The sequence below is a fragment of the Theropithecus gelada genome, chromosome 10 (genome assembly GCF_003255815.1).
Source record: "Theropithecus gelada isolate Dixy chromosome 10, Tgel_1.0, whole genome shotgun sequence".
Classification (NCBI taxonomy): Eukaryota; Metazoa; Chordata; class Mammalia; order Primates; family Cercopithecidae; genus Theropithecus; species Theropithecus gelada.
Window position 1 is genome coordinate 61,471,828 of NC_037678.1, and position 26,945 is coordinate 61,498,772.

Sequence of the window (26,945 nt, forward strand, 5' to 3'; positions counted from 1 at the left end):
AGAATTAGCCTGCTTGGACCCACTGACACTGGTGCCATCGTATGCTGCTCTGGGGTCCAAAGACAGACATGCTTAGCCCACTGCTGCTACCACTGGTGCCTGGAGAATGGCCCACCTGGCATTCCAGTCCTTAGCAAAATTTTACCATAGCTTCCACTAATAACTACTGAGCCACTGAGGAAATCACAGATACCACTGAGGCTATTTATAGCCAAAGATATCATGCAGAGACTACACTACTGCACATACCAAGAATCAAAGCCAAAGTGTCCTACCCAGCCGACACCATAGATACATCTAGGAAAAAGTCCTCCCCTACAGATGGAAATACAGAAAATTGGAAGAAGCAGCTGTTACACTGGATGTGCAGATATCAACATAAGGACACAATAAACATGAAAAAGCGAGGAAATACGACACCTCCAAAGGAACACAATAAATTTCCAGCAATAGATTCCAATGAAAAATAAACTCACAAAATCCCAGAAAAAGAATTCAAATTTTTGAGTGTAAGGAAGCTCAGTGAGATGTAAGAGAATGTGAAAAAGAAATAAAAACAATTTGGGAAATGAATGATAATTTTTATCAAAGAGATATGTGTCATAAGCAAATTCTGGAACAGAAGACTTCATGAAACAAAGTACAGAATACAATTGAAAGCTTCAACAATATATTAGATCAAGCAGAAAAAAAAAGTCTTAGAGCTGGAACACAGGTCTTTTGACATAACTCAGAAATAAAAAAAGAATAAAGAAAAATGAGCAAAGCCTTTGTGACATATGGGACACAATAAAGCAACTACATATCTAAATTATTGGAATCCCAGAAGGTTAAGAGAAAATGAAAGAGTGAGAAAACCTGTTTAATGAAACAATATTAATAGGTGAAAAACTTCCCAAATCTCAAAAGAGATTTAGACATCTAGATATAGGAGGCCCTGATAGCCGCTAAACAGATACAGTGCAAAAAGGTTTTCTCCATGGCATATTATAGTCAAACTGTCTAAAGTCAGATGATTCTAAGGACAGCAAGAGAAATGTGTCTAAGCAACTATAAAGGAAGCCCCATCAGACTAACAGTGGATTTCAGCAGAAACCTTACAGATCAGGAGAAAATGAGATGATATATCAACAGGGCTGAAGGGGAAAAAAAGTAAGCCAAGGATACTATGTCTAGCAAAATTACCCTTCGTAAATGAAGGAGAAATAAAGTATTTCCAAGACAAGCAAAAGCTGAGACAATTTATCACCACTAGACTGGCCGTACAAGAAATGCTCACAGGAGTCCTCAACATGGAAGTGAAAGCACAACATTTAACATTATGTAAAACACACGAAAGTATAAAACTCACTGGCAAAGCAAACACACAGATGAGGAAAAGACTCAAATGCTACCACCACAGAAAACCACCAAACTACAATGCCAAACAAAAAGGAACAAAAAATACATAAAACAATTAGAAAACTACACTATAACAATAATAGAACCTCACATGTCAGTAATCCGTGAGTGGGCATGGTGACTTATGCCTGTAATTCCAGCACTTTGGGAGGCCAAGGTGGGCCGATCACCTGAGGTCAGGAGCTTGAGACCAGCCTGGCCAACATAGTGAAACCCCATCTCTAAAAATACAAAATTAGCCAGGCATGGTGGCACATGCCTGTAATCCCAGCTACTCAGGAGGCTGAGGCAGGAAAATTGCTTGAACCCAGGATGCAGAGGTTGCAGTGAGCTGAGATTGCACCCCTGTGCATCAGCCTGAGCTACAAGAGCGAAACTCTGTCTCAAAAAATTATCATGTGGCATTTGTACCAGAAATGCAAGGATGGTTTAACATACACCATTCAGTAAATGTGGTACATCACATCAACAGAATGAAGAGCAAAAATTGTATGGTTATCTCAATAAACACAATAAAAGCATTTGATAAAATTCAACATGGCTTCATGATAAAAAAAAAAAAAAAACACTCAGAAAACTGCATAGAAAGAAGATAGTAAAGGCCATAAACGATAAACCCACCACTAATACCATATTAAATGGGGAAAAACTGAAAATACCTCTTCTGAGAACTGGAACATGACAAGGATGCTCACTTTCACCACTCTTATTCAACATAGTACTGGAAGTTCTAGCCAGAGAAATCAGGCAAGAGAAAGAAATAAAAGGCATCCAAATTGGAAAAGAGAAAGTCAAATTGTCCCTTTTTGCAGATGACATGATCTGATACTTAGAAAAACCAAAAAGACTCCACCAAAAATCTCTTATGGCTGATAAGCAAATTCAGCACAGTTGCGGGATATAAAGCTAACATACAAAAATCAGAGTTTCTATACACCAATAATAAAATAGCTGAAAAAGAAATCAAGAAGGTAATCTGATTTACAACAGCTACCAAAATAAATAAATAAATAAATAAAAATAAATTTAATCAAGTAAGTAAAAGATCTCTGCAAGGAAAACTGTAAAACACTGATGAAAGAAACTGAAGAGGACACAAACAAATGGAAAGACATCCCATGCTTATGGATTGGAAAAATTAATATTAAAATGACCATACTGTCCAAAGCAATCTACAGATTCAATGTAATTGCTATCAAAATACCAATGTAATTTTTTGACAGAAGTAGAAAAAACCCTAAAATTTGTACAGGACCAAGAAAGAGCTAAAACAGTCAAAGCAATCCTGAGCAAAAAGAACAAAGCTGTAGGCATCACATTACCTGACTTCAAAATATATCACAAGGCTATAGTAACCAAAACAGCATGGTATTGGTACAAAAATACACCCACAGACCAAAGGAAAAGAAAATAGAACCCAGAAATAAAGCCACATATTTACAGCCAGCTGATTTTCAACAAACGTGCCAAGAACATGCAATGAGGAAAGGATATCCTCTTCAATAAATGATGCTGGGAAAATTCGATATCCATAAGCAAAAGAATAAAACTGGACCTGTATCTCTCACCATATACAAAAGTCAACTCAAGACGGATTAAAGATTTAAATATAAGACCTTGAATTATGAAACTACTAGAAGAAAACTTAGGGCAGAACACTTCAGGACATTGGTGTGAGCAAAGATTTTATGGCTAAGACCTGAAAAACATAACTAAAACAAAAATTGACAAAGGGAACTATATTAAACTAAAAATCTTCTGCATAGCAAAGGAAATAATCAACAGAGTACAGAGAAAACATGTTGAGTGGGAGAAAGTATTTGCAAAACTCTTCATCCAACAAAGGACTAATATCTAGATATAAGGAATTCAACAAAAAAAATATTAAAAAGTGGGCAAAAGGTGGGGCACAGAGGCTAATGCCTATAATCCCAATACTTTGGGAGGCCGAGGTAGGTGGATCACTTGAGCCCAGGAGTTCAAGACCAGCGGGCAACATGATGAAACCCCATCTCTACAAAAAATACAAAAATTAACTGGGTGTAGTGGCACATACCTGTAGTCCCAGCTACTCAGGAGGCTGAAGTGGGGAGATCACTTGAGCCCAGGAGGTTGAGACTGCAGTGAGATGTGGTTGTGCCACTGCACTCCAGAGCCTGGGTGACAAAGCAAGACCCTGTCTCCAAAAGAAAAGGTGGGGGGGGGGGGGGTGGGGGGGCAAAAGACATGAATAGATAATTCGCAAAAGAAGACATACACATGGCCAATAAGTATATTAAGAAATGCTCAACATCACAAAAGGGAAATACAAATCAAAACTACAATGAGATACCATTTTATCCCAGTTAGAATGACTATTATTAAAAAGACAAAAAATAATAGAACTAGAGGTCATGTTCATTGGAATATCCCAGGCACAGAAAGACAAATACATGTTCTTACTCATATGTGGCAGCTAAAACACTTGATTTCATGGAGATAGAGAATAGAATGATAGATAGCACAGGCTGGGAAGGGTGTGAGAGTAGAAGGGGGAAATGAAGAAAGGTTGATAAATGGGTATAGACTTATAGTAGATAGAAGAAACAAATGTTAGTTTAATAGCTAATGTTAAATAGCAGACTAGCGTGACTATGGTTAGCAACAATATATTGTATATTTCAAAGTAGCTAGAAGAGAGGACTTGAAATGTTACCAACACATAGAAATAATAAATACTAAGGTGATGGGTACCCTAAATATGCTGACTTGATCATCACACATTCTGTGCATGTAAAAAATATTCACATGTACCCCATAAATATGTAAACTATCAATTAAAAAAGAAAAATCCATCCTAAAGTTTATATAGAATCTCAGGGGACCCCAAATAGACAAAACAAATTGAGAAAAAACAAAGTTGAAGGAGTCACACTTACTTGATTTCAAATTGTACTACAAAGCTACAGTAATCAAAACAGTGTAGTACTGGCATAAGGAGAGACATAGAACCAATGGAATAAAATAAAAAGCCCAGAAATCCCCACGTTATGGTCAATTGATTTTTGACAAGGGCGCAAAGACCATTCAATGGGAAAAGAGTCTTTTCACCAAAAGATGCTGGGAAAACTAGATATCTACATGCAAAAGAATGAAATTGTACTCTTACCTTGTACTATATACAGAAATTTACTTAAAATAGGTCAAAGAATTAAACAAAAAAGCTAAAGCTATAAAATGCTTAGAAGAAAGAAAACAGAATCCTTCCAGATTTTTGATTAGTCAATTATTACCTTTTTTTTTTTTTTTTTTTTGAGACAGGATCTTGCTCTGTTGCCCAGGCTGGAGTGGTACAATCAAAGCTACTGCAGCTTCAGACTCCTGGGCTCAAGCAGTCATCCCACCTCAGCCTCTTGAGTAGCTAGGATTATAAGTGTGCACTCCTGGCTAATTTTATTACTATTTTGTGTGTGTGTGGACAGGATCTCGCTATGTTGCCCAGGCTGGTCTTCAACTCCTGACTTCAAGCAATTCTCCCCAGCCTCCCAAAGTGCTGAGATTACAGGCATAAGCTACCCCATCTGGCCAGGCAATGATTTTGTATGTATGACACCCAAGGCATAGGCAACAAAAGAAAAAAATAGATAATTTGGATTATGTCAATATCTAAAAATTTTGTGTTTCAAAGAACACTGTTAAAAGAAGGAAAAGAACCCATAGAATGGGAGAAAATAACTGAAAATCATACATCTGATAAGAGATTTATATTCAGAATATGTATAGAACTCCTAAAACTGAACAACAAAACCAATTCAAAAATGGGCAAATGATTTAAATAGACATTTCTTTTTTTTTTTTTTTTTTTGAGATGGAGTCTCGCGCTGTCGCCCAGGCTGGAGTGCAGTGGCCGGATCTCAGCTCACTGCAAGCTCCGCCTCCCGGGTTCACGCCATTCTCCGGCCTCAGCCTCCCGAGTAGCTGAGACTACAGGCGCTGCCACCTCGCCCGGCTATTTTTTGTATTTCTTAGTAGAGACGGGGTTTCACCGTGTTAGCCAGGATGGTCTCGATCTCCTGACCTCGTGATCCGCCCATCTCGGCCTCCCAAAGTGCTGGGATTACAGGCTTGAGCCACCGCGCCCGGCCTTAAATAGACATTTCTTATAGGAAAATATACAAATGGCCAATAAGTACATGAAAAGACAAACATTAGGCATTAGGGAAATGCAAATAAAAACCACAGTGTGATACCACTTCACACTTAAGATGGCTGTTACAAACACACACTCAGAGAAAACAATGTATTGGGAGGATGTGGAGAAACTGGATCCCTTGTGCATTGCTGGTGGGAATATAAAATGGTACAGCCCCTTGGGAAACAACTTTGTGGTTCTTTAAGAAGGTGAATATAGAATATTACCATATGATCCAGCAATTTCACTCCTAGGTATACACCCCAAGGACTGAAAACAGGGACTCACATATGCATGTACACCAGTGTTCTTAGTGGCATTATTCACAGTAGCCAAAAGGTGGAAACAACTCAAGTACTTACCACCAGATGAATAAACAAAATGTGGCATGTATACATACAGTAGGGTATTATTCAGCCAAAAGAGGAATAAAATTCTGATACATCCTACAACATGGATGGACCTTGAAAACATTTTTGCTAAGTGAAATGTCAAGACACAAAAAGACAAATATTGTACCATTCAGCTTACATGAGGTATCTAGAACAGGTAAATTCGTAGAGATAGAAGGTAGAATAGAGGTTACCAGGGGCTATGGGGAGGAGGACATGGGGAGTTACTGTTTAATGGATATATAATTTCTGTTTAGGATGATGAAAAATTTCTGGAAATAGAATGATGGTTTCATGACATTGTAAATATACTTAATGCTACTGAATTGTACACTTAAAATTGTTGTAATGGTAAATTTTATGTTATTTATATTTTACCATGGTTTTTTTCTTAAAGTCAACATGGAAATGTGATGAGTGGATTTGAATCACAAGCATTGGCTCCCCTCAGCTACTAAATCCAACACAAAGTGACATGTTGCTGTCCTTTGTGGGACAGAGCAGGAATGGCAGGGGGTGGCCATGCCATTGGCATTGTCCTCTTCTGTCTGAGACAGGTAACTGTGGGTACAGGAAGGGCTGGTCTGTTTATCTGTACCTGGTTTCTCATGGCTTTCTCAGCCAGCTGCAATTAAGGACCACTTCTGTATGAATCACAGATGATGGACCTCTCTGATATCAGCCTTACTTTGACTTTGACTTTAGGGTTGAAGTGAAGACATAAGTAGAATACATACCAGAACTAGACCCAGCTGCTGTTATATTGGAACAGTATGTTCTGGAGAGCCTGGAAGGAGAGGGGCAGGATGAAGCATTTTGCTTCATGGTGGTGAAGACAGAGACATGGTGGTGGCGGAAGCCTGGGGAGCTAGGGGGATTTAGTGGGCCTGGAGAGGCCAAACCGCTGCTCCAGCTGCTAGGCCTAGGGTTTAGCGGGGTCTGTCAGAGTCTGATGGCCTTACAAGGTTGAGCCAGCGTCCTGTCCTTGACCCACATTCCCTCAGGCTGGAGGGTGGGGGAGTGGGTGGCAGAAGGGCATTGCTCATGGAATTAAGACATCCTCAAAGCCAGTGACGCCACCCTGGTATAGCAAGGACCAGGCTGCCCTGGGGGCTGCACAAGTGGCAGCTGCCGTGGAGTGACAGGCATGTGTTTTCTTCTCAGAAACAGACTGAATTTGATCTGATTAATGTGAAGGACTGGCCAGTCTGGGAAACCGCCTGCCACGTGGAAGAGCCAAGCCCGACTCTCTGCTGGCACATGCTGTTCCCATGCCTGGTTGCTGAGCACCTGGGAGAGCTTCCGGAGTCCTCGCAGACAGCCCAGAGCCTGCCACTACCCTCGGCCTGTCCACCACCAAGCAAGCAGCAAGCAAGATGGGGTTCTCATCAGTTCTTCCTCCCACAATGTAGGACCTTTCCTTTACCTTCCAATGGATAAAATAGTTCAGATTTCATAGTCATATTCATAGACACAGAATCAAGCTTTTAACATATACATCCACCTCTATATGTTAAATAAAACATCAGATTATCAACACTGTCATTACGTAGAAACTTTGGTTAGCCAAGCAGTGCATTGTCATTTATGTCATCTCTAAAAATGACCTGTGTCTGTTCTCTGGGGATTGCTGGGTCACAGATGCCCCTCACCTTCCACAGTCAGGCAGGGAAGTTATAGACACAAAGCTACATCTGGAATCCCTTTGTGCCCCCTTTGTGTTCCTCAAGGAAGCAGTACCTTTGAAGAGATCTCTGCTGCATTAAATGGTGACTGGCTACCTTTCATGCCAGGCTTGCTTTGCCTGTGGGCTACTCAGAACCTGCTGTAACCCTCAGCTCAAAAAATGGACTGGTAATGTGAGTAGTGTTGGATGCTTTACCGCTCTCTTTAGTTGTTACCGTAATCCTGCTTTTTCATGGGAGTTTGAATCGTGGACCATAACTTTTCAGTTATCAGATCAACTAAAGAAACATTTGTTGTTAAGCCTAATATGCTGACCTATGTGCCTGCATTTTTTTTTAAATCTAGACATGTTTGGAGTGAGAGAAATATGGAAAAAAGAAATGGGGTAGGGATGTAAGTGGAAGTCTGTAGCCACAGCCTGTAGATTTGACCACTGCAGTTTTCAGAGCCCTTTCTCCACACTCGTTTCAGAGCCTCCTGTGGTTTGGGAAGGAATAACACACTGGCCCATTAGTAAGGGTGAAGGCTGGAGGGATTTGTTGACTTCTTGGAATTATCAGAGGTAGGGTGGTCTTTAGCACAAAGACTTGCATGAGGGATCCCTGGCAGAACACCCAGAATGCCCCTGGCTTCCACGCCGGTCTGGCTGGTGTGCTGGATGCACGCCCGAGGGTGCTGGGCATCACTGGTCCTTGTGAGGATGCTTTTAAAGTTCTATATTTATATCCCCAAACTTGGAAACAAGAACTCTACTTTAGCCTAACCCTTATGTCCTTTTTTGAATTGAGAAAATTACAGGAAAGGGTGCCTTTGAAAATTAGAAAACTTGCTTACAGAGCTGTACTAAATGGTAAATCCTCCATTTCCCCAAGACCGGTTGCTCTGAGAGTAGCTGGTAAAGAGGGGCGAGCTAAAGATCTGTCCACCTGTAGCTCCACTCACGTCTTAGAAACCACCTGCTTCCCAGAGTGCCAAGCCACAGGTACCAGGCTTCATGGGCACAGACGCCTCCTGGGCTGGACTGGGTGACAGTGCTAGAAGACCCCAGAGAGAGGGCAAGAAGCACTGGTGGTGGTTCAGGGACCGTCCTTCTCCCCCACCCAGGGAACTGGACCTGGCAGGGCACCGTGCTCATGTGGCTCCAAGGACAAGCGTGGCGGTGGCCCCTCTGCCTTCCAGGAGAGGGCTGGCTGTGGAAACGAAAATCGTGTTCTTCTAAAGTGTCATCTTTTGCCCTCCCTGTCCCAATAGGGACCACATCTTATTTGTCTCAAACAGGGACTTGTGAATACATGGCAAGTTTCGCAGCCTATTTTTGTATTCTTAATTTGGGGAGTGAAGATGTTTGGTCTCAAAAACCTTTGAGGAATTGCCAAGAATGGCGAGTGATTGCTTTCCTTCAGAGAACAGACACTTGGAATTTCTCCTTTTAGTGTTTATATACATGCAGATTAATTTATATATATATATATACACACACACACACACACAGTATAAATACTCATTTGATTCTCGTAAAACGTGCATCTGGCGTGTGGAGTTGAGAAACTTGGTGGCACATGGGTATTGGGGAAGTAGCCTGTGTTGGAGGGACACCAGTGCACTAGGCGTCTGGGGTGGCCCAGGCCGAAGCCATCTCCAGGTGTCTGAGAAATCACCCAGTGCCTCACCTCCAGATCCTGCTGGTGTCACCTCCAGAGCCCTGCATGCACTGGCTGAAGTTGGTCTATGGAGAGGATTTTCTTGGTTACTTGTATTCACAGTTAACTTACAACCCAAACAGCAAAACACAGTTGGTGGACAAGTTCATGCAGGACCTAGAGTGACCCAGCCATGGGCACTAGCTCATCTTTCAGGTGGAAAAGTACAGTGCTGCCTGCCCTGGTATGTTTTTCTTACAGATGTTAGCCCTGCCCAACAGCCAGGGCTACACCACAAAAGGCAAGAATGCCCATGTTAAGGAGCCCAGCAGTCTGGACAGATCCTTCTTCCTCTGCTCTTGGATGAGAGTGAGTGAGTATGGTCTGGACCTTATCCTTGAAAGGTGATCAAAAGCGATGATGAGGGAGGCAATCACCACGCAGGTGCTTAAAGGGACGTTGTAGGAGGTACTCAAAGGTTTGGGGGCAAAACCCTGAATGCAGCCAATCGTGCACAGAGACACACCCACGCTAGCCCAGTGGCAGTGGGGGATGTGGGATGGCAGCAGCCAGGTATGTAGCCCTGTTACAGGACAGCTCATTGTGGTTTTGCACACTGCCAAAGGGTTAACTTTCGTTGTTGCCTTCAGTAGAAGGCATTTGTGGGCTGCAGAGTTGAGAGGTGGGTGAGGTTAGTCTCTCCTGAAGAAAAAGCCTATAAAAAGTGGCTAATCTTATCCGTTTTCTCTGTATGCAGTTGGAGTCGTCAGAGAGTAAAATCATCTTTGTTTTTTTGTTGTTGTTGCTGATGTCCTGTACTTGTTTGTTTTTTACATGGGGTTGTAGATCCAGTTCTCATAGGTGAACCAGATCATCATTCTGATAAAGGAAATTTAAATTTGATACATGTGCTTTATATATTTTGATTACTTGTTTTCGTTTTTGACTATAAAGGAGCTTTTTTTATTTTGGGAGGGGAGGAGTGTCATTTCTGAGAATCTTGGGTTCCTGAAAATGCCCTAGTTGGATGGCTTGCCAGGGCCTTGAGGTCTGGCAGTGATTGTACAACTTAAAGCTCCTTTCTCTTGGCTGAGTGGCAGGCGGCTGTTCAGGTGGACCAAAGCACCTTGACACAAGGACTCCACACTCTGCTCTCTAGTAGCACAACGAGGAAGTTGGACAGAACACTGGGTAGTGCCTTGTGGGCTCCCACATGTACTAGTGGTCTCATCTCCAGCTGGCCTTGGGAGGCTGTCCCACCAGGAAATTTGTGTATTCTCCAGCCTGAGATGTGGCCCTTGTGGGTTTTATCCTGCTCAGTCAGTGGCCTAGTGGCAGGTGCTGTGTTCTCTCTCTCTCCCTCCTGGCTCTGGGACATCTGTCCCTGGCTGCCTTTATAGAGGAAGGACACTGGCCTTTCTGGTTGGACGCTGTGTGGATGCTCTCTGCTTGCGCCTCATAGTCTCTGGTCTTGTCTCTTCTTGGACCAGTATCCTCAGATTGGTGCAGCTTTTTCAGTTCAGATATCACACCCCAAGTGGATAAAGGCAACTTGCAGGAGAGGAGAGCCAGCCAAGAAGAACATTTTAAAACCAAACCTAGTTTGGGATTTTCCTAAAGTCATGTCCTCTTTTTTCTTGCTCAGAGTTTACCTGGGAGATTTCACCAGTTTGACTCACCATTTGCAGAAGACGTGCTTTTGTATTAAGCTTAAATTTTCACATATCACATCCATTCTCAAGGTAGTTATATGCTGGAGAAGAAAAATCCTCTAGACACATGAAGGCCCACATAGTCAACTCTTCCAGGGCAAAGCCAGCAGCCCACCCAGGTCAAGTAGCCAGCAGGGCTCAGTTCCCCGCACTCCAGACATGGACCCTCCCCTTCAGGGTCTCTTGACCCAGCTTCCTTCTCTCCTTTTCCCTGAGAGCACAGACCTCTCTCACTCAGCCAGCCTGCCCAGACCACAGAGGGCCGTTTCCATGTAGCCTGGGGAGTACTTCATCTCAGAAAAGCTCCAATGTCTGAGCAAGCAGGGAGTTGTGGAGCTCAAGCCTTTCTCCTGTGCTCAAGTCCCTTCCCCAAGCAAGGCTTCAACCTAATCTACTCGCCATGTAGTTTTCTCTGGCCATTTAAATGGGGCAGGGACATGGTTGGGCCATGCCACATCAGGGCTGGTGAGGCAACCAGTTTTGATTTTGAGAGTGGCTGGATGAAACGTGGCAATCAAGGTGCTGCTTGGTTTGCTCTGAGTGCAAATGGAGTGTTCCCAGTGCCAGGTGACACCAGGAAGGGTGGGGCAGGGCTAAGTTGTCTCTGAATTCACTGAGCATCTGCACTTAGTTGTGAAGTTAATGGGAGTACATAGAGTACATAGAGGCCTTGGAGAGGGGTTGAGAGCCTCCTTTTTGGTTCTTCATTCCTGAGCTCTTGCCTACCCACAAATCTGACCTCTTTGAATGGGGGCTCAGTCCTTCATCAGACTGAAGATATGACAGAGAAGTTTCTATTTAGCCCTAGATCCAGCAGGAGTCATCCATTCTAACTGCCCTGAAGTCTAGAGCAGGGGAGGGAACCCAGAGGCTGGGGATGAGACTAGGCAGACCCTAGTTATCACAGGGACAAGGACAGGGAAAAGCACCCCCTTCCTCAGTTTTGCAAGTCCTGTCTTTGGGTTCACAGGATTTTGAGGATGGTGAAGAACGTAGTTACTAGCCTGTCGTTCCTGGTCCCAAGCTTCCACAGCCCTCAGAACCTGGCTTCTGTGGCTGCTCTGGCAGGTGCCGAGCAAAGGGAGAAGGGAGGAAGGCAGCTGCTCTGGTGGGGACTCTAGGCACCTTCCCTGCTGTCCACTTGGATAGGTGGTGAGCCCCAGGGTACTGAGAGGAGCCTGAGCATTCACCTGCCATTAGTGCCTCTTCCTTCAGGAGACTGGCTTGAAATATGTGTGTGTGTGTGTGCACGCACACACACAGATGAGCACCTGTGTTAATGAATAGTTTTTCTTGGTTAATACTTTTTAACTTCTGTTCCTTTCCATAAGTGGATGATTCAAAATTAATGTGACTTGGCCAGGTGCAGTGGGATTACAGGATCACACCTGTAATCCCAGCACTTTGGGAGGCCGAGGCGGGCAGAACACCTGAGGTCAGGAGTTCAAGACCAGCTTGTCCAGCATGGTGAAACCCCGTTTCTATTAAATATACAAAAATTAGCCTGCCGTGGTGGTGCGCGCCTGTAATCCCAGCTACTCAGGATGCTGAGGCAGGAGAATCGCTTGAACCCGGGAGGCAGAGGTTGCAGTGACTGAGATCGCGCCACTGCACTCCAGCCTGGGTGACAAAGCGAGACTCCATCTCAAAAAAAAAAAAAAAAAAGAGAAAAGATGAATGTGACTGGAGTTAAAGGTGAAATGTCAGGTTGTTTAGTCACTGAATTCAGAGAGCTACAAGTGCTTGGTCTTTCCCAAGAGTCAAACCCGAGTAGAAATACATTTAAAAGAAAAATCGACCACATGGTACCTATGAATCCTGTAATTTGTTTAGGGAGATCTTGTCGCTCATCCCTGGTTCCTGCCCATACAGTTTTGTCTCATTCTTGCAGTTTGCTTGAAACAGGGCCAGAGCCCCACATGAGACTGTCAGCAGGAGGGAGCGGGCGCTGGCCCCAGCAGAGACCCAGCACAGCAACCGGTTGTTCCCTGTTAGACTGGGTCAGGGCCAGGGGAGAAGCAGTCACCCCTGTGTAGAGGGTTCCCGCTGCGCTTCTGAGCAGTTGCTTTGTTCAGAAGTGTTAGGAGGGTCAGATTGTGCCATAATTGTTATTAAAGAGAAAACACGCCCACCTTCTTCTCTCCCCTGCTGGCCATTGTTCATTGAGTTTTACTGAGCGCAGCCTTTGTGGAAGTCAGGGAGGTTGCCAAAGGCCTGTAGATGCCTCCTGACAAGGTCTTGATTCCTGGTTTTCTAGCACCCATTTGCATTTTAGTCTTCAGCACAAAGCCTTGTTCCCTGTGTAAGACTGGGGAGTGACTGTTGAGCAGTCTGCTGTCAGGAGAGATGGCTGAAAAGGTGATCATCTTGGTGCTAAACAAGAGGCAACTGCCCTGTTTTTGTTTGTTCTGAGGCACAATGAAACTTTAGCCAAACTCTGCAAGAGGGTCCCCTCTCCTGTCATGGCCAGGTGAGCGACCAAACTGAGAAAATGGCATACTCTTATCACTGAAGCCTCAGTAGAATGGGAATTCTTTACCCTGGGTAAATGTTTTAACAAAAAAATGAACCCACCTTTGGTTTTGGACTGTGGTCGTGCCAAGGCAGGAGTGGGGTTTCCCTCTTGGGGCTGAATCTCCAGGCCTCATGAGGTCCCCTGTGGGGATGCTGCTATTTCTAAGATGCAAATTGCACATTTCCTAGATTTTGTATCTGGATTTGGATAAGGGAGGGGAACAGGGACAAATTGCTTGTACAATTTGAAATGGGCCTCAATGGTACTTCAAACCTTTTGATTATTCCTAAATAAAAACATAAATATATTTCACATCTGCTGACTTATTTTGTGGGGGAGTCAGGAAAAAAGCCAAAAACATTTCACTTCTTCTTGCCCACTTCTGTGGATCTTAAACTCCAGTGGATTGGTGGGGCAGTTTCCCTCAGCTCACTAGAGAAGTTCCAACTCACTGTCTTCTGCACTGCCGAGTTCACTGCACTGGCTTCTACATGAGAAAACGGATATGTTAGAAATCATGCTAAATAGACAAAGGCAAACAGTCAAACCTGGTGTCATCTGGTAAGAGGACACTAGCGAGTTTTTTCTGTTCCTGTGAGTGCTGAAAAGCAGAGCCTGTCATTTGCTGGAGCGGGCTTGGGTGTTAGTGAATATGCATAAGGACCCAGGGCCTTCTGGAGGAACAAAACTGAAGCCCATACTTTTAAGACCCAAAGCCATTGAATTTTGTTGGGGTGGCCCTGAAGGCCTGGGGCAGAAGGAAAAAGGGTCCTTTGAAATGAAATCACCTACAGTGGAGCCAGGCGGTGATTCTGGACACCAGAATAGGAGTCCAGCTTATGTCATGGGGAAGCAGTGTGTGTTGAATCCCAACAGCCAGGTCCTTGGAAACTAGACCAAACTGGCTTGCAATTGGCAGAGCCAATCAGCTGAATGCCATAGTGGGTAGACTCAGGCAGTGACTCACTTGGGACACTGTGGGTGGAATTCACAGAACGGCCAGCCAGGGGGTTGTTGTGGGGTTCCTCCAGGCAGAGAAGAGAATGCCTAGGTTGACCCCTAAGCACAGGTCCCCTGGGAATTTAGTACTGAAGTACCCAGAGAAGACAGGAGTCGCAGGCTGAGACTGTGCTTGATCCATTTAATTATAATGTGAAGAAGGCACGACCTTTTCATTCACTGAGTTAGTCTGGTGGGATAACCTAAACCTACTTGCTTTCTACCCGCCCTCAACAGAACTCATATGGTGAGTGATGGGCTGAAGTTGAAAGACAAGTTTCTAGGTCCAGGCCCAGCTCTCAGGTGATGTTCAAGATGTGCTTGGTCAGGAGGGAGACCCCTGCCTTTTCTGCTCATGGCCATAGATACTCAACTGAGGTCAGAAACTGCTCCTGCCATCTTCCCGCAGGGCAGCCTTTTTCCTGTGGCAGGGGGCAGAATGCCCCTGACCTTGTAGGCTCTGCCCTGTATGTGTACATGTCTGCTGGGCCAAGGCTGTTGAAAGTGAAGGTCTGTCACTTTGAACCCAGTCTACTTGTCTCTGGTCTGTCAGCCAGAAAGTTCTACCGGTGATGACAGGAGAGCAAGGAGCCTGCAAGGGAGCCCATCTGCCTTTTGGTACCACCGACTTCCCTCTCTCAGCCCTGCCTGCTCTTTTAGTTTGCCCTGCCAAAATCAGTGTTTTTCAACCCTCTTACTCAATTTAAATCACCTTGGGAGGTTTGGAACAATACCTATGCTAAGGCCCTGGGTACCAGCATTTTTCAGACGCTCCCCAGGTGGTGCTAATGTGCTGTTAGGGTTGAAGACTCCACAGGTCATAAACCTGAGCTGTCGCACTGTAGGGACACAGCCTACAAGCAAGCATGGGACGGGGCAAACAACTCCTGATGCCAAAGCATTCAGCCCCAAGTAAGGGTCTTCCCCACCAACACTCCGCCTTCTAGGTCAATCAACGTTTGTCAGGTCTGGAGGAATCTTGAAAATGATCTTTAAATTTGCTTGAGAGTTGGCACGTTTTCCACTAGGAAGAACAATCAAAACATTTGCAGTGAGAGGCAAAAAGGCAATGTCTTACAGAGCCCAAGAGAGGTGAGTCTCAGGTCTACAAAGCTGCCTTAAGAAAGGCAGAGCTGTCCGTTCCCCAGGTTGTGTTCCAGAAAGACACTTGTTTAGCAGATAGAGATATGTATTGATGAAAATTAAAAGGGTCAACACTAACAGGCCAAGGATGTCCTAACCAACGCAGATGGGCCCTAACAGAAGGGCCTACACAGTCCTCTTCCTTCTCTGATAGGAAACCTTCCTCTCCAGGCCATAAACATCTAGAGAGGAAACATGGATCGTGAGGGCCAGGTGAATTCCCACCCACCACCTTCTTGTGTATGGGAAAAAGCCACCCTCCTCTCTATGAGCTGGGACTGTGAAGCTGTAGAAGAAAGTCACACAAGAACCTGAGCACTATCGCTGTTTGATACTGGCATGTTCATGTCATCTATGGAACCGGATCTATCTAAAATTTTTTGTGTGGCATCATTTTTGTTCCATCCCAGCACAGCCCGCTATGAAAACAGAACCTCAGGAAGAGAAGGGCCTTTCAACTGTGTTCTGGGCACAGAGATTTCAGCTGCCAAGTCCTGGAGACAACCAGAATGGCACCTGGCAGTGTTAACTGAATGCAGTATTTTTGGAAGGCAAGGTTTCTGTGGCACTGGAAAGGGGCTCTGGTTGTTTCCAGCTCACCACCAAAGCTGGCTGGCCACAAAGAACCCAGGCAGGATGTACTCTGCTCAGACACACCCTCAGAGGATGGGCAGGAGAGAGTGGACCCACAACAACTCCTGTTAGCCCAAAGGAGGGAAGGGCTGCTTAACCTGAGAAGGTTCCAGAAACTTCCCACCTGCTTCTATTGCAGAACCATCCAGCGATTGTTTCTACTGAGCATGTCCCCGTGCAACAGGCTTTCCTGAGCCCCCCAAAGAGCATACAAGTCAAAGGAAAAAGGACATGAGGATGATTTATTTGGCAGTCAGATCTTAAGAGGGCAGCAGAACTAGCAAATGGCCAACCCTGAGCCCAAATGTGGGCAGTAGGTTTGTGTGTGCTGAATGCTGGCTATGCTATGAGGCACCTTTGCACCCACGGGCCTGGACCCCGGCCTCTGTCCTGAGGTGCGGGCTGCCTTTTTAACCTTCCCATCTCCATCCCTGGATCTTTTTTACCGGTTAGAAGCTGCAATAAGGATGGCAGCTTCATTCAGCACCCATCTGCCTGTACCCCACCCACCCAGGAGGCAGGCAACTCCTCAATCGCTTTTTCATTCCTCAGGGAAAGCATATTGAGTCTTCTTTGACTTAAAAACAACCTCACCAAAATAGGCTCTGCTATTTCTTCTCTTCCCCCCACCCCACGCCCCCCATTCCTGACAGTGCTTTAACATCACAAACTAAGCCCTCTTAACACAGCAGGCAGCCCACCTGCCACGCTCCTCTCCAAGGCTCTACTCCAAGGTTTCCCTACAAGGGTGAGGAGCAGGAGGAGTAAATAACTTAGTTACAATACCATTGAGAAGAAAAATAATACTGCTATTTTTAACATGATCCCCTGTATCTTTCAGGCTGGGTCATGTTCCCAGCCATGGGCAATGTGCCCTTGTGCTGTGTCCTCCTCCTCAGGCAGGGCAGAACCCTTCTCCATGCAGGCCCTACATTCCTCTACCCTGGCTCCAGGGCCAAACTGCAGGGGCATCTAGCCTCTCACCCTGCCCAGCTGTGGTTTTAAAGCTACAGGACAATGTAAACTTTGTTTCCCTGGCCCAGCAAGGCTCCTCCTCCTCCTCCACTCTTAGGAATGTCAGTAGCTCCTTGGAGTCTCCTGTGCCACTGGCTGAGGCAGCCTCTCTCTCCAAGGGGCTTCGGCCATGGTCCTGGCCCCACAAGATGAAAGGATCCATCTCCAGAAGTCAGGGCCAGATGTGTGTGCTTAATGCGAAACACAGTACAGTTTTTGCCTTCATCCAGAGCTGGGACATGGAGGCCCAAAACAGTAATACATCTCATTAATGGCTTGGTTTCTGTCTAGCATTCACTGCTGGAATCCAGGCTCCAGGCTGCGAAACCCAGAAGGCCGCCACAGGGGGCTGCTTCCAAAGAACCCAGTTCGCGGCATTCTACAAGGCGCACAGCACCTGCTGCTCTCCAACGAGGCTAGGGTACAACTAGAGGCGGTTGTCTCCATTGACCCGAGTCCTTCTTGGGGCCCTGGACAGAAGAGAAGAGTGTCCTTACTGGCAGGCAGGGCCTTGTAGCCCAATCGGGCAGCCCAAAGCCAGACAATATTACAACTTTTCTACCCAGGAGAAAGAAACACTGAAGAAGTAGGACCTAGCCACTGCCTTCCTGGCTCTGGCACCCCTCCATCTCCCTCACCTTCGTTCTCGACTGTCAAAATGGTCTGCAAGATGCTCCTGGGATATGCGGAAGTCCTCAAATGGCTGCTGGTAGCGGGATTCAAAGGAGCCTTCCCGGGCTCGGCCGTGAAACAGCTGGCCTGAGGCATCTGAGCCCCGCTCCCGCAGGGACGTACCACTGAAGGGACTGAGGTCACCATTCTCCTGCTTCAACGAAGGCAGGTGCACAAGAGGGTCAATGACTCCTCTGCACTTCACGAGGCTGCTGTCTGGCTCTCCTCCCACCCACCCCATGCCAGCCCACCCCTGCTGCAGATACCTTGGCAGGGAAAATGTCAATCTTGATCAGCAGGGAGGCCAACTCTAGGTCCTCACTGTAGTTGTTCTTCAAAGGCACTGCTCTGTATCCTAGGAGGAGGAAAAGCCTGGCCCTCAGCCCACGAGGGACAGCAAGCAGCCCACCCCACCCTGCCAGCAAGACTGCAGGGGCACTGCCTCCAGGAATGGTCCTCACCTGTCTTCAGGCCTTTTACCGGGAAAGTAGCCTGAGCCAGGAAATTCTGGTCACTAAACATGTCTTCCTCATACACCACAAAGCGCAGAAAGGCAAATTCAGGGTTACTGATCTGGAAGTGGAAGGGCTTGGCCGGCCATACAGGGTTGAGTCCATTGTCCACTATGAAGGCAACGACAAAAGGCTTCAGGTCATCCTGGGAGAGGATGGGATGACTGGTGGGGAGGGGCTTGCAGTGCCCCAGGAGAATGGGAAGACAGACTGACCCACAAACTCTGTCTTCTGCTTGGTGCTGTCATACTCAGCTCCAGCCACCTCAATCTCCACAAAAGGGCACACAATGCCTCGGCCATTCTTTGGCAAATGTCGGGCACCCAGCACCTGTAGGCAGACAGAAGGGCCTGGGATTGTCCTTCCTGCTCTCTCCAATCCCTGACTGCGGAGGCTCAGGCAGGATTTGTGAAGTGGAGGCAGTGCGCCCTCTGCTGGGCCCCCGGGACACTGCCCATGGAGTCTCTCACGACACTGGGGACCCTAAGTTGTCCAGAGCAGCTGCTGCCCATAGTTTATTTGAAGTCTCAGCTTTAGGCAAAATTTCCATGTGAGCTTTGCAATCCACTTCATGTTAAATCCGTGTCTATTTTAACACAGAAATCTTTTAAATGACCTCCCCTTAGGGGAAAAAAAGATCTCATCAGAACAAGTCACCCCATGGCTCTGCACGTCCTAGATGGATAGAGTGAGTGCACGCTATCTTCACCCCTTCAAAGACTCTGCTCAGGCCCCATCCACCCTGACCACCTTGATGCCTGAAAATGCCCACTTTTGGGGAACTCAACATAAACAGACTCCAACGGCAAGCAGCCCCTTTCCCACCCTGAAGCCCAGATGAGCAGCACCCACCTCAACAGAGATGGCACATGGCTCCAGCCCACGGAGGCTGCTCTTGTCAAAGGGGTCGAAGGCCTCATCCCGCATGGTGCTTGGCTGCAGCACGTAGCCACAGTGCCTGCCCGTCATGAAGAGAGCCTGGTTCATCTGCATAGGCTTGTCTGGAAGAGGCAGGTTATGGTGTATTCCAGTCCAGCTGCCCCACAGTACCCCTCCCCACCCTCCTCACAGGGGACCTCCTCACCAGGGGTCTGGAAGTTGAGGGCCACCAGCTGACTGCCACAGATCCACATGGGCAAAGGATCGTAGTTGGAGGAATCCAGTCGCTGGCCCTTGGGGTAGATGCGGGAGAGCTGCAGTCGATTGTACTGAAGGAACTTCTTGCCTTTGGCCTTGTTCACGTATTTCTCAGCCTTGGTTTCCGGGAAGGATGACATGTCCCGGTAGCAAGCACGTTCTGTGCCAATCTCTGGGCCAAACAGGGAGAACACTTACAGAGCCCGCCCACCCAGGAAGTGTTGGAGGGATAATTAAATACTCCTTTTGCACCCACCAGGCCCTCCAGGCACACGCACACCCCGCCTGGGCCCTGGCCCTTACTCTCTTCATCGAAGGGAACAGGCCGGCAGTAGACAACAAGTTCAGAGAGCTCCAGGGCGATCTTCTTCCTCCGTTCCATTATCTTCCCTTCAGTGAGCTGGTGACACACACAAGGCCCTGTAGCCCCAGGCTACAGCCCTGCCAACTTTGGGTATGCCCACACTGCAGGTGCTCTGGGCCCATCTCCCACCCTCCCCTGTACCTTCCAGACACCACACCCAACAGTAAATGAGGGAGCTCTGTCCTCAGCCTCATCCTGGAATCATCTTTCTTCTTTTCTGTCTCAGAGGACACATTTGCCCTCCAACCTTCTTAGAGGGGTGGGGGATACAGACTCCTCATCACCACCCATGTTCCCAGTGACCTTCCAGGGATCCTGGAATTGGCCACACTCCCAAGTGACACTTTCTGACCATTCACTACCCAGCCTCATCCCAGGGTAAAAATGATTCTTCTGTGTCACCTGTGACTGCACTGGGGATGCAGGCCCCTGGCTTGGTCTCCATCTGTGTCCTAAGGATGATCCTCACTGCCTCAGCTCCCCCAACTCCAATATAACCACCCACTCTTCATGGCATATCTCCATGCCAAATCTCTACAGAAGCCCACTTATAAGCACCCCATCCTATCCTCTCACCCCCGGAGGACTTTCTTCTTTCAGTGGCTTTTTTTTTTTTTTTTTTTTTTGAGATGGAGTCTTGCTCTGTTGCCCAGGCTGGAGTTCAGTGGCATGATCTCGGCTCACTGCCACCTACACCTCCTGGGTTCCAGCGATTCTCCTGCCTCAGCCTGCCGAGTAGCTGGGATTATAGGTGCCCGCCACCATGCCCGGCTAATTTTTGTATCTTCAGTAGACACAGGGTTTCACCATATTGGTCAGGCTGGTCCCAAACTCCTGACCTTGTGATCTGCCTACCTCGGCCTCCCAAAGTGCTGGGATCACACCATACCCGGCCTCAGTGGCTTATATTCAGACTCTTCCTTTTTCAGCCTAGACCCCCAGATCCAGTCCTTCAACCACCTGGTATGCCAGTACCTTTTCTTCTAGGGGACAGCCTGGCAAGCCCCCTATCCCTTCTCTGTTTGGCTTGCAGTTGCCCTCTCCAAAGCAGCTACAGACCCATCTACCAAATGCACTTGGTGAAAGGGCCACCAAGTAGGAATTCCCTAACCCTTGAGAATACTTCTCTGTTCCCCCAGGCTCAGTGGAAGAGGCCACCCTTCCCCAGAAGGCTGGTCCTACCAGCTAAGCTTGGGCTCCATCTCCTCCTACACCCTGCTTGCTCCTTTCAGCTATCTGCATGAAAGCCTGCTCAAACTCCAGCCACCTGTCCTCTCCCTCAAGGACAGGCCCTACAAAGGCTCTGCCTTTGCCATTCCAGACTCCTCACTGCCCACTGCCATCCAACCCCAGCCATGCTACTGATGCAGCTCAAGTCTCACCAGGGCTATTTGCTGCTGCTGAATCCAAAGGGCACTTACAAGTTCTTATCGTGCCTGTCTTTACCTCTGTAGCCCTCAACACAGCAGACCCCCTCCCTCACCAGTGGCCTGCAGTCTGTCTGACCTGCCTTTCCTGGGCTCCTTTCCTTGCCCATGCCTTCTCATATGCAGCTTCTCAATCCATCCCAAGTTCTCTTCCTATGCAACACCACCTCATCCCTTCTATGCCTCAGCCCCCACTCTACTCCTGCTTCCAGCCCAGGACTTCACCTCTTAGCTCTGGTCTTGTGTATCCAACTGCCCATTAAGCAGACCCATTTGAACAACCCATCAGTATCTCAAACTCAACATGACCTAAACACTCCACATTGCATCTCATGTGTCTGTTTCTTCTCCATCCCTAGCTAAGGCAGGGGCTGTGGCCTATCTAGCATAGGCCACTGGCTGCCCCACTGCTCTGAGGGGGCTTGTGCTGGGAGCTGGAGGCCTCAGCTGCCTGACAGGCCCACACACTGCCCCCCACCAGGCTCCAGCAGGATCTCACCCTGGCATCTGCGGTCTGGGCCACTTCACGGATCTTTTTCACCCAGTCCTGCAGCTCCTCCTGTGAGTCGGCAGCAACATCCAGGGACCAGTGGGCCACCGACGCCATGCTGATGGAGAAGACGAAGAGCCGGTTGTTCTTGCCCTCAGGACGGATGGCTGGGAGGGCGAGAGCAGATAAAAGCTGGGAATAGACATCTCACCCCCTCCACCCCACTTCACACCGCAGGCACTGGCTCAAATGAGTTCTATCTCATCCCATTTCCTCCTTCCCACACCCCATGAGGGGAAGGACTGCTCTGCAGGCCCATTTTACAGATGACGATGCTGCAAACTCAAACGAGTCACTGCTGGTTGTGGTGAAGCCAGTGTTCCAACTTAGCTCTGACTCATGCTTCTTCCCTCAAGCTATGTCTCCCTCTCCACCCCATCTCCAAGCCTTGTCACATCCCTGTGGTGCAACCCATTAGGCCTGGGGATGTCAGCCAACCAGGAGCATCATCCTTGCTGATTCTGACGGGTTCCCCAGTGCCTGGCATGGGGTAAACATGCAGGGGTCAAAGCTGAGGGTGACAGAGGGAGCCCAGGGTGTCAAGGGGATGTCCAGAGCATGGGGAGAGCTTGGAGTGAGGGCAGCCTTTGGGGTTCAGCCATCAGCTTCCTCCCTAGGAGCAGGAGAGAGATACAAAGAACCTCACCCTAGGGAACAGTGGGGAAGAAAAACGGATGGGAGCTCACCAATCTGACAAGCCGGCACATCCAAGACCCCCCGCAGCAAGTCCCCTAGGGGGCTGTTCTCGTCCAAGTGCTGTGGGAAGCAAAGCCCACCAATGGTCAGCATGGCTACTGCACGTGTGTGAGGGGATATTCGTGTGCATGGAACAAATACATCTTGTGGGTGCACCTGTGACTGTCAAACGTAGCACACGTATATGGGAGACTACAAGCATGGCCACATGGGCTGTGACCAGTCCATGTGACAGGTGTCTGTGCATGCACGTGCGTGCTTGGGACTGTGTGATGGGGGCATGCCAAGGAAAATCTAGGGATAGGGAATGCTGTTCCTCAGGTGGTTCTGGTCTTACCTCCCTCTCTGGCTCCAGGGCCACGGGGTTGACCATCTCTTCCACGTAGTTTGATGGGAACCACAGCTGCTTCTTCCCTCCGTAGTCCCCTCGCCACCTGTAGGAGCCATAAGGTGCTAACCTCCAGCAACCACCCCAAACTCCCATGAGGAGGGTATCCTTTGGTAGGGGCTCCCATGCCTAAGCCAGGCTGAGGCAGGCACTGCTGGTGCACACAGGAGACAAGCACATCACAAATGCATGTCTTGGGGGCCCCAGCTCCAATGGGGCCCTTGGACTCTGGGCCTACCACACCACTGGCTCACCAGCCTCCCTCTTGCTTCTCCACATTCTGGATGATGGCGCTCTTGGTGAAGGTCAGCTCATCCTCCCTCTGGGCCTTGTAGTCAAAGAGGGCTTTGACTGCACACTGCAGAGGTGAGAAGCACCAGTCAGAGCAGAAAGGCTCTCCCTGCCACTGCTGACCTGGGGCTTCACGTGCACACACACGTGTGCCTGGGCTTCCCAGCCTGGGGTCAGGCCAGTGGGAGATGACACTGCCATCAACAGGCCCCAGTTATAGTTCTTGTTACTGCCCTGCAGGGAGGCTCCAGGACAGATATGATCAAAGAGGCAGGGCCTCTGCCAGTGAAGTACCTCAGGACCCAGGTGGAACCTTAAGCCCCACCCTGGGCCACAGGGAGAACCCTGAATCCGCTCCCAGGAGTCAGGGCTGGCAGGCCAAGAAGGCAGGGTCTGCAGTTGCCCTGAGTGCCTCCCCGGGACCTGGAAGCATATGGGGCCTGGATGGGACCCCACCACTCATCTGTGAAGTGGAAAGAAAAACCTCCTTCCAGATCCCCTGGCTGTGGAGGGGAGGGAGTGAAAAACAGGGCCCAGGCCTTTTTAGAGAAAAAGGCAAAACGAAAAAGAACCTGTGTGACAGAGCTCCACGAGGCTGGGGAATGAGTGGCCAGTGTGCCTCCCAGCTCCTACTCCGCTGCTGCCCAGGGAGGAAATGGGGGTCACCCACAGGAGTTTTAAAGGGTCACTGCTGACCTAAAGGGTACGGGCTAGGGAGTGGGTTGGCCCTGGAAGACCTGCGGTCGCTCACCAACCACACATCTCTCACAACCTCTTGGGCCTCGGAAAACCACAACCACCACTTCTCCATAAAGACCACAGATGGCCCAGAACACAGAAATGAAGCCCCAAGCAGCTGAGCAGCTGGGGACCCTCCCCAGCTTCCTGTGCCCAGAGGCCTGAGCTGTACCTTGAAAGTTGGCATAGGGTTTGCCTCTACATAGAAGCCAGGGTTGCGTCCCTCATACAGGGCCCCGTAGTCAGGCTCCTGGAAACAGGACACAATGGGATATGTTAATGCCCCAGAGCCTAGAGGTAGAAAGCAGCTACTGGCTTCCGCAGCAGCTTCCCTTTCCCCCAGTGCAGCAAACTTCCACCTGGCCTTCCTTATCAGGCCACCAAGGCGGCCACCACCACTAGCACCTGGTCCACAGGGATCCTTCAACCTCAGTGGAGATGGCTTCAGAGGCCTCAGGCCGGGTCTCACCCTTTCTTTTCTTCACATTCTTATACATGAGGCCCAGTCCAGGATTCCAAAATCTCTCAGGTCCGAAATGCCCAAACTCCCAAGTATTTCTGAGCTATGTGCAGGTGGGCCCTTCACAGACTACCCATATTCAGTGCTTTAGTTCAGTGGCTCATCGGTTCGCTGCTGAGCCCAAAGTCAGGAAGAGCCTTTCCACTCCCCACACTCCTCCGGCCACTCCTCTCCATCACCTGAGCCCCTGGTGCCAGTGGACAACAGGCCTCTCCCCAGCCAGCCCTGTCTACTGAGGACAGAAGTCTCTCAACTGATCTCCTGGTCCTAGACCCCTTTCTTCTGTCCAGGGCCCTTATCACCAGCTGTGCTGCCATGAGTCCCGACTTTTTCCCTCAGTGGTCTCACCTCCTGTGGCTCTGCCCTCCATACCATCCACCAGGAGGCTCCACAGCTACTCTTGGGTAGCCTCTTCCTACCTGCCCTAGGACAGAGTCCAGGCCAAGCCCAGGTTGATGAGCTTCCACAGTGTGCACCTCTCCCAGCGTGAGCCCCAGAACCTCCTCACTCCTCACCCTGACTCATGGGGAACCCGCTGCTTATGTGCCTGTCCCCATCCTTGTGGACACTGCTCAGGTGTCCCCTCCTCCCAGACACCCTCCTGGTACCCACACTGGCTCCCAGCTGGACTCAGGGGCCTTCCTATGAACTCCTACAACACCCCAGGCCTTGCTGTTACACATATCCAGATTATCCAGTGACTGCTAAGATTCTGGGTCTCTCCTGCCTCCCCTGCCATGCCCCGTCTACCACAGCCCCTCACAGCTGTGCCAATCTTCTCCAGCGCCTCCTCATTGATTGGATAGCGCAGCTTCATCTTGCGGTATAGCGGGTGCTTCTCATAGTAGCTGATGAGGTCAACAAGGCTGTCGAACTCCGAGTTCCCTAGCATCACAGTCTGGCCCTCTTGCTGGACACGGCAATGCTTGATCTTGCCTTCAGCCCTTCACAAGGACAAAACAGTCACACAGGGTCAGGGCAGCTCAGACCCAAGCAAGGCCCCACCACCCAGGGCCATACCCCTCACCGGAAAGAGATGGCATATGAGTTGGGCTCATTCCGCTTCCGCACCAGGAAGGCCCCATCACGAGGGACACGCATCAGCATGTGCTCAGCCTGTGCTCTGGTCAGGCTCGCGTGGTACCACCTGAGGACAGGCAGAGTCAGGCCCAGCCAGCACCACCCATTGCCCTGCCCTGCCCACCCCCAGGTCCCTCCCTCACTCTTTGCTCTCATGGGCATTGGTCTGTGGGACAGGCTCTGAAAGTCGCATCTCAAACTCATTGCAGCGCAGGGGCACCTGCTGGTAGTGTGTGATGAGGTCATAGAGGGAGTCAAAGACGAGGTTGTCTGTCAAGAAGAACTTGGGGGTCCCAGCATCTTGCCGTGAGTGGATACGGCAGTGCTGGACTTTCCCGTTCCGCCTGTGGAAGACACAACGTGAGGGAGGCTGGGAGAAATAGGCCAGGGCCCCAAAGACCAAGTTCCACCTCAAATGAGGCACTGAGCCTCAAGGAGGGAGGCCAATCTCCTGAGGAGCTCAGGTGTGGGCAGTTGCACTGAAAGGCTTCAAATGAACCGAAAAGGGAGGGGTATGGCGGGGGTGAGAGAGAGAGAGAGAAATTTATGTTCCATGTAAAGCATAATTATTGTCCTGGATCAAAGGCTCAAATGTTAACTGATTATCTCTGGGTGATGTCATGTCTGTGTACACACGCTGACTGAACATGTGCATCTGCATGGGAAGTGTTACCAGAAAGAGAGCGTGTAGTCGCCCACGAAGGTCTCACTCTCTCGCACGAGGAAGGAGCCATCAGGGGCCCCGGTCTCGATGCAGTACTCAGTGAGCAGGCGCTCAGCGATGTGCCGCCCGTCACGCCCTGCCCCTAGCTTCCCATGGAACCACTTCTCATTGGAGTGCAGCTCTGTGCTGCTGCTGACCTGTCAGGGGAAGGCAACAGCAAAGACACTGGGACCCTGGCCCAGGCCTGACCTGGCCCAGCCCCAGACCTGAGCTGGTTCCTCACCTCCTTGGGCTCCTCCTCATCCTCGTTGCCCTGGTCACTGCTGGTCTCCTCAGAGTAGTAGATCTTGCTGCTGGTCAAAACGAAGTAGTGGGGATACCATTCCTGGAATGGACCAAAGAGGGACTTGTGAGCCAGGGTCCTCACACCCACTGGCCCACCACCCCCAGCCCGGCCCAGTCCTCACGTGGTTCACAGGGTCCTCCAGGTAGAGGATGCCATTCTTGATGGAGTTGCTGATGTCGTTCTCAGAGTACATCATGGATGTAGGCACCTCCTCGTAGGCACTGCCCTCAGCCAGCTTCTTGTGCTGGAGGGGC

The 26,945-nt window shown here is 48.8% G+C and overlaps 2 protein-coding genes across 3 annotated transcripts in view; one reads left to right on the plus strand and one right to left on the minus strand.

Annotated features, from left to right (window-relative positions):
• Positions 1 to 13,829, plus strand: part of ZHX3 (zinc fingers and homeoboxes 3) — a 137,218-nt gene extending 123,389 nt beyond the window's left edge. Inside the window, exon 4 of one of the 2 annotated variants that reach the window (XM_025399510.1) lies at positions 7,129 to 7,956. In XM_025399510.1, the coding sequence (XP_025255295.1) occupies positions 7,129 to 7,139 (11 nt within the window). In that variant the 3' untranslated portion in view covers positions 7,140 to 7,956. Of the gene's footprint in view, positions 1 to 7,128 lie in introns of both variants that reach the window. The other variant, XM_025399509.1, reaches the window with a different exon arrangement.
• A 2,686-nt stretch (positions 13,830 to 16,515) lies between these two features.
• Positions 16,516 to 26,945, minus strand: part of PLCG1 (phospholipase C gamma 1) — a 38,646-nt gene continuing 28,216 nt past the window's right edge. Inside the window, exons 14-32 of the mRNA XM_025398619.1 lie at positions 26,813 to 26,935; positions 26,629 to 26,730; positions 26,355 to 26,542; positions 25,825 to 26,025; positions 25,629 to 25,748; positions 25,365 to 25,545; positions 24,254 to 24,331; positions 23,307 to 23,410; positions 23,002 to 23,098; positions 22,655 to 22,724; positions 21,918 to 22,075; positions 19,931 to 20,027; positions 19,575 to 19,799; positions 19,343 to 19,491; positions 18,706 to 18,820; positions 18,440 to 18,601; positions 18,245 to 18,333; positions 17,945 to 18,129; positions 16,516 to 17,776 (exon numbers count right to left, since the gene is read on the minus strand). Coding sequence (XP_025254404.1) covers positions 17,734 to 17,776; positions 17,945 to 18,129; positions 18,245 to 18,333; positions 18,440 to 18,601; positions 18,706 to 18,820; positions 19,343 to 19,491; positions 19,575 to 19,799; positions 19,931 to 20,027; positions 21,918 to 22,075; positions 22,655 to 22,724; positions 23,002 to 23,098; positions 23,307 to 23,410; positions 24,254 to 24,331; positions 25,365 to 25,545; positions 25,629 to 25,748; positions 25,825 to 26,025; positions 26,355 to 26,542; positions 26,629 to 26,730; positions 26,813 to 26,935 — 2,487 coding nt within the window. The 3' untranslated portion in view covers positions 16,516 to 17,733. The remainder of the gene's footprint in view (positions 17,777 to 17,944; positions 18,130 to 18,244; positions 18,334 to 18,439; positions 18,602 to 18,705; positions 18,821 to 19,342; positions 19,492 to 19,574; positions 19,800 to 19,930; positions 20,028 to 21,917; positions 22,076 to 22,654; positions 22,725 to 23,001; positions 23,099 to 23,306; positions 23,411 to 24,253; positions 24,332 to 25,364; positions 25,546 to 25,628; positions 25,749 to 25,824; positions 26,026 to 26,354; positions 26,543 to 26,628; positions 26,731 to 26,812; positions 26,936 to 26,945) is intronic.